Source organism: Ailuropoda melanoleuca, chromosome 8 (assembly GCF_002007445.2).
Source record: "Ailuropoda melanoleuca isolate Jingjing chromosome 8, ASM200744v2, whole genome shotgun sequence".
NCBI classification, from domain to species: domain Eukaryota; kingdom Metazoa; phylum Chordata; class Mammalia; order Carnivora; family Ursidae; genus Ailuropoda; species Ailuropoda melanoleuca.
In genome coordinates this window covers 102,839,615-102,846,467 of record NC_048225.1, presented here as the reverse complement: position 1 = coordinate 102,846,467, position 6,853 = coordinate 102,839,615, and the positions used below count along the sequence as shown (strand labels likewise).

At 50.4% G+C, this 6,853-nt stretch overlaps 1 protein-coding gene across 1 annotated transcript in view; it reads right to left on the bottom strand.

Annotated features, from left to right (window-relative positions):
• BTG2 (BTG anti-proliferation factor 2) overlaps positions 1–2,911 on the bottom strand; it is a 7,406-nt gene extending 4,495 nt beyond the window's left edge. The window contains exons 1-2 of the mRNA XM_002925436.4: positions 2,826–2,911; positions 2,098–2,186 (exon numbers count right to left, since the gene is read on the bottom strand). Of these exons, the coding sequence (XP_002925482.2) occupies positions 2,098–2,186; positions 2,826–2,896 (160 nt within the window). The 5' untranslated portion in view covers positions 2,897–2,911. The remainder of the gene's footprint in view (positions 1–2,097; positions 2,187–2,825) is intronic.
• Positions 2,912–6,853: the final 3,942 nt, after the last annotated feature.

The following is a 6,853-nucleotide window of genomic DNA, read 5'->3' as shown; positions in this document are numbered from 1 at the left end:
CCCGCTGACGTCAGTGCTGGGAACCCTAGCCGGGCTTGCGGGCCGAGGGTGGCGCGGGGAGAAAAAGTGGAGCCGGGGAGGGGCCGAAGCCTCTCGGCGGAGGAGAGCTGCGTCCAGTTCGCTCCACGCTGGGAATACCTGGACCTCTCCTCTCCGCCGGTCCTTCGAGACTTGGGTCACCGGCCACCTCCTCCAAGAAGTCTTCCTTTGCTGATACCACCTTTCCCACGCGGTCCCTTTTCTGGCTCCCACATTTTCTAATCTCCATTGTCAGAACCACTCACCCGGACGCTTTGTCACCATTTTACCGCTTTGCCGTGTTTGTTAAATAGGTTTCTCTAGGCTCTTCGGAAATGGGGGCTATGTCTTCTATTTACTTCGACTATAATCTCACCTCCCCCAAACAAGTTCTGCCCTTCCTCTATTCCAATGCCTTTTCTCTTGCCTAGCAGCACCCAAGTCTAACCTATTTGACTGTAGGGGAGGGGGCAGTGTTGTAAGACTTTTCTGTCTCTTCAAGTTATTTTCCCAGCTCCCGCTTTCCTTTAAATGCCAAAATTTTTAAATAAGTGGTCTGCTCTCAACTGCACACATTTTCCCATCTACTTCCTCTTCCTCCTCCCCTCTTCCCCCAGCCCTTTCTCTCCTTCCTTCCTCCTTGTGGATTGAAGCTTTTGTAAACACAGGCTCTTGGGGGAAAGAACCCAGCCTCAGTCTCCTGGGTCCACACGCAGAACTGTGTTCAGGGCCCAGCACCATCAGAGGTGCTGGGCAGATGTCCCCTCGATGGGGCTAACTTCTAACCCACATCCCTGCACCTGGCATAGTAGGTCCTCCATACATGTTTGCTAAATCAATCAAACCTAATGGCTTCTGGTAGATCCTTATTTTACTTTAACTCTGGGCCCTGCTGACCACCTCTGGAGGCAGTCCCTCCTCCTTTTTCTGGGCCCCTGATACCAGGCTTCTCAGCCTCCTTCCCCAGCTGTGTCTGCCCTGGATCCCCTCCCGCCCCTGGTTCCCTCTCTGTGTCCCCTCACTCCTCTCCCTTTTCTCTCTACTTGCCTTCCTCAGAGAAACCCTATTCACGCTGTCCACTCTGATGTTTACTTTCTCACAACTGACTGTCGCGGCCGCGTAGTCTGTGTCCTTTCATCCTGCCACTCCCACCACCTGCTCTGTCCTGCCCTTGGGTGTCCAGCCACCACCTCAGTGTCTGTCCAAGCCCACTGTCCTCGTCTTGGAGATGTCCTGATGTCCATTTCTGTCAGAGACAACATCACTTCCCCAGGCACTCTACCCTGAAAACTCACACTCGCTTCTGACTCCTCCTTGTACTTTGCTCCTCAGATCCAGGCGCAAGCCACAAGCTTCTTCCTATCTAGATGACTGCAGCAGACTTGTCGAATCCCACCCCCAAATCACCCTTCCCACTGTTAGGAGATCTCCATTCCCAAAAGTCTACTTTCACTTGCTCTTTTGCTTAGATCGTTCGGAAACATCCTCCACCCCCATTTGTCTACTGCATTAAGTCTAGACGTCTTTGCCTAATATTAAGATCTTTCATAATGTGGCCCCATCCACCTTGTTAGGTTTCTGCCACTTTGTGCTCCAGCATCATTCTCCTCACTGTTCTCTAAGCATCCGAGCAGCTCTGCAGCCCACAGCCCTCAACATTTTGCCCGTGATCCCCATCCCTGCTCTGTAACATGGCCCCCATTCCAGGTATGCCTGAACATGCCTGGCTCTGCTGCACGGGGACTCACGTCATTATGTCCTGGACACCTCCCTGCCTCCTTCCCACCTCTCCCAATCTCCCTCCCACACTACTCCTGAAGGCATAGCTGAAGATTGGTCTTCTACCCTGAAAACCTGCACTCACCATTCTCCCTCTACAGAATTAATGTTATCTGTACCCCTTATGTGGCATTATAACCTATTGTTTGGTATTATTAGGGATATTTTTAGAGGCTGCCATCTTATCTCAACAACATTCTGCGGGCTGCTTAAAAACAGGTTACTATGCTTATTTGTCCTACATTTGTCCAGGACAGTTCAGATTTCAAATATTCTGCTCCACTGCTTCATAGAGCTCACCGAGAGGCCCTGGGACACATGTCTTAGACGACCTCTTCACCAGCTCCTCCCCACACAGGATCAGGCCAGATGAGACTCCTCTCTGCTTGCTGAGAAGAAAATGATTCGTTACAGAAAACAGGGTTGGGGGCGCCTGGGTGGCTCAGTCGTAAAGCGTCTGCCTTCGGCTCAGGGCGTGATCCCGGCATTCTGGGATCGAGCCCCACATCGGGCTCCTCCACTGGGAGCCTGCTTCTTCCTCTCCCACTCCCCCTGCCTGTGTTCCCTCTCTCGCTGTGTCTCTCTCTCTGTCAAATAAATAAAAAATCTTGAAAGAAAGAAAGAAAGAAAGAAAGAAAGAAAGAAAGAAAGAAAGAAAACAGGGTTGGGCGTGGAAACAGAAAGACTACAGTGCATCATTCAGGGAGACCACGTGTCGCCCAGACCAGAACTGACCGAGGGCAACCACCAAGGAAGTCAGGAAAACAGATCAAAGTATAGATAGGTATACAGCTAGCTCTCGCTTTCCTTTAAATGTGTTCAGCACTTTTCCTTTAAATAGGTTCAGCACCTAAATCTGAAAATACTTAACATCCGCTTGGGTGTCTCTTTGACGAGGGTTGGGTGTTCTGAGCCTTGCTTTTGTCCAGAACTGATTAAAAAAAAAAAAAGTCTTTTGCCAGACCATCACCTGTTTTTTGCCTTAGGAAACAGAACTCTGTCCTTACATAGATTTTTGTATCACTCACCAGGTCACACAGCTAGTTCTCAACAGAGCCAGGACCAGATCTGCCGACTTCAAATATGGCACCCTTTCCATTGGCCCATGGAATCTCTGTGCTGTTGTTACAATGGCTTGGCCCACAGTTCCACATGGTCCCACAGAACCATTGTTTCAGGTGATGGTGCAACAAACTGGAGGCAAATGGTGCATTTGGGGGAAGGAACAAGGAGGTCTCATCCCTGACCTGCCTCCATTACCCAGATGTGCCTACTCATTGGTGATTAGTTGCTGAGCTTTGTATAGGGCATCCATAGGAACCCGAAGGCACCTCCCTTACTTCCTCATCCCCTTTTCTTTCTATTCACAAGCCTAGGGAGAGGAGGCTTCATTTATGCCACACTCAAAAGTTCACAAGTTACTCAGGATTTGGATTCTCAATCAGTTCTTATAAGGCCAAATACATTATAGTTGTCCAAATTATTTTGGAAATTTCCTGAAACTGCCCTTCTGTTGGTAGGGCCAGGATCCTTAGAAACTCAAAAGTCCCAGTTTCACTTCTTCCCTTTGCATGTTGCGCGCTGCTGGGAGTTCCCTGGTATAGTCAAGGTGTAATTGGAACATCAGGATAAGGACAGTGGGTCCCTCCCTCCCCCCCCTTCTTCCTCCTCCTCTTCCTCCTCATTCGTTTTTCCCCCCTCGCCCAAGGGCCTTGAGTTGAATTTTGAACATGCAATGCCTTGAGACACGGTACTAACCTGTGACCCTGTCCATTGCCAAGGGGGCAGGCAGTGGTGGGGGTGGACATCAGCTTATGCCTCATCTGGACCAGAAATTTCTATGCCCTGTGATCCTGACCCGCTGACTCCCCTGGTCCTGGATGCCCAGCTCGCCTACTTGTCTGGCCCACCAATACAGCCCACTATAGAGTGACACACAGCTTCCCTCACTGCCCTCCTCAGACCAAAACCCCACCCAGGACAGGGTCCCTCTTCTCGGGCCTCTCAGCTCTGGCCTTGCCTGTGGGGTCATCACAGAGGCCTTGCCCTCCACTCCCCAGTCAGGAGCAGCCGGATCGTTGGGTGCAACTCTTGTCTTTCCCAGTGTCCTGTTAGGCCTCCAGGGCCTTGCCTTGGTTGCCAAGGTTACCTCTCAGTTTCCTGACCACATGTGGAGCCGTGAGGTGGAGTGAAGCCAATCTGCTGGCAGAGGCTGGGCTGAGGTATTCTAGGAGGATAACGTCAGCTCACGCCCACACTGTGTGGCATGTAGTTCTTGTGGGTCTGTGTGTGCATGTGTGTGTATCAGCGTGGGGGGAGGGCCATATATATATCCGAGTGAGTACACACTTCAATGTGTTGCGTGCTCTGATGTTCGAGGGTAGGAGGGAATAGAGCCATGTGTTTGTAGAGGTTAAGATGTACTTATATGAATATGTATTGAGAAATGTCATTTCATGAACTTTGGATGTTTTCGTGGAGTGTGTGTTTTGGCGGGGAGAGTGGATTTGGCGGGGTATGTGTGAGTGCGGCTGGTACAGATGCTAATTTGATCTTTCCTCTTTTCAGACCTTCCTGGTGACAGCCTCGCTGTGCTGCCCAGAGCTGATAAGAAACGCCACCCCAGGAGGACCAGACGCCTCTTCCTCACTTCCTAATCAGGCTGGAAATACTGCCAAATATAGTCATCGCTCTTTGCAAGCATCGCGGGGTCATGTCCAGGACAGCTTTTGGGCTCCCTGTCATCTCACGAAGTCGTACCTCTCGGGAGCAGCCCCAGGCCAGCCTGTCTGGGAGTTACTCTTTACAATCAGAAACAGGACTCAAAGACAGAAGAAGATGACATTTTCCTTCAGACCTGCTCATGACGACTGTATGAAACTGAAGATTCAGCTCTTTCAAAAATTTGTCTTTAAACCCCTTCACCTGCCCCAGAGTAAACCGAAAATAGGAACAGAAATAGCTAATGCAAAGATGACTAGGGTCGAGGGTCAAGTGGAAAACCACCCCTCTGGACTGAGGGAGGGCTTGGTAAAATATAAATATGCGCAGGGCTTCCTAATCCCTGGGTCACAACAATTTCCAAGTCCCTCTGGACCGTTTCTGAGAACCTGGGGAGAAGTGGAGAAGAGTCCGAAAGCTAAAAAGTAACCCTTCCACCACCTGCTCTGAAGACAGAAGCAAAAGAAGACTTAACAATACCAAAAGCAGCTAACTTAGGCAACAGAGTCCCTTCCTATAGGAAGGTAAGCCTCATCTCGGACGTGCTCAGCAAGCCGCCTGCTCCGGCCAGGACCCGCACGCTCTGGGGTACGGGGCATCTTTCCAGGGAGGGCTGAGGTGGCCATGGGGGGTGGCGGGGCAAAGGCTGCTGGCTCCTCCCCAAAGTGGCATCTAAGCTGGAAAGTATCAGAACCTCAGTGGCTGCCCCCCGACATCCAGGTGATGAATAGAGACATCCGTGGCAGATACCAGCTTCCATTTCCTGCAACTAAGCTGGGAGCCCACCAGACGCCCAGTGGCTGAAAACTTCAGGGCCTCTCTAACCCCAGGCACACCCATGGGTAAGCCTGGGAGCCTGGGAGGCTCGTGTTCCTCACAGCTCAGTCTCTGATTTCTTCCCAGTTTCCTCAACTCTCTCTCCCAAATGCCACCTGTGTGGCTTAGAAGCCACAGAGTGGGCCCTGGGGCAGAGCTGACCTCAGAAATACACTGGCCTGTAGAGTACTTAAGTGTTTTAAGAGTTAGCTGTCAACATTTAACTATTTGGAAGTGTCTTATTTTTTTAAACCCTAGAATTACAATTTCTCTTTAAAAACCTGACTCTGTTTGGGTGCCTGGGTGGCTCAGTCGTTAAGCATCTGCCTTCGGCTCAGGGCATGATCCCAAGGTCCTGGGATCGAGCCCCGCATCAGGCTCCCTGCTCCGCTGGAAGCCTGCTTCTTCCTCTCCCACTCCCCCTACTTGTGTTCCCTCTTTTGCTGGCTGTCTCTCTCTCTCTGTTAAATAAATACATAAAATCTTAACAACAAAAAACAAAAAAACCTGACTCTGTTAACACTGGTCCCACATTTCTGCTCAGCGGTGACTGGCACCTAAGACCAGTTCGCCATGGTCCCTAGCCCTCGCTGTCACGCCCCTTCTGAGGCCACAAGATGGTTACCATTTCTTAAGCAGGTATGCTGGGTTTTTAAAAATTATACTGTCTCCCGATATAGAATAAATCCCAAACCATCATCTCTAACCCCAATGTGACAACTGAGCTCCCACCTACTGTTTTTTTCCAGTTGAGAACTGGACATCTCTGAAATACTTTTCCAGCATTTTAATCTCAGCACGTAACAAATCAAGATCCTTTTCTCCCTTCTTCCCCACCTCTGATTTCTTTCTCTCTCTCAGTGACATTATGATTCTTTTCCTGGTCACCAGGCTCACAGTCTGGCAGACATCTTGAACCTGACCCCGGATAATCAGTTGCCAAGGGCTAGTAAGTCTCTATCAGCAACGTCTTTCCTGTTTTTGCCCCTGCTCATAGGCATTGCCCACCCTCCCGGTCCTTCTGTCTCCTCCAGACCATTGCCAGAAGCCTAGTGCTCATAGTCTGCTTTCCTTACCCTCCTCACTCCAATCCATGCTGAGCACTGCTTGCCAGACTCATTTTCCTTGAATAATATCATGTCACTTTTGGGCTTTAAAGACCTCCAATGGCTTCCCATTGCCTACAGAATTAATTACAAATCTCTCGTCTGGCCTTTGAGTCCCTAGACTGTGAGACTTCCTAGGATTGTAATTCAGATCACCTGGGGAATTTCGTAAAAATTCAGATGAAGCAGCCCCTCCCTGAGATTTTGATTCAGCATTGGGATGCAGGGCCCGGGCATCTGTATTGGTAATGAGAACCCAGGCCATTCTAATGCAGTGGCCTGTGGACCCCACTCAGCACACCCTGTCTTAGAGCATCAAGCCCAGAGTTATCCAGTGTATCTGCCCAGACACCACGAACTGCTCCTTCCCCACACAGCCCCTGAAATGACCATCCCCACCCCCACCCCCAGCC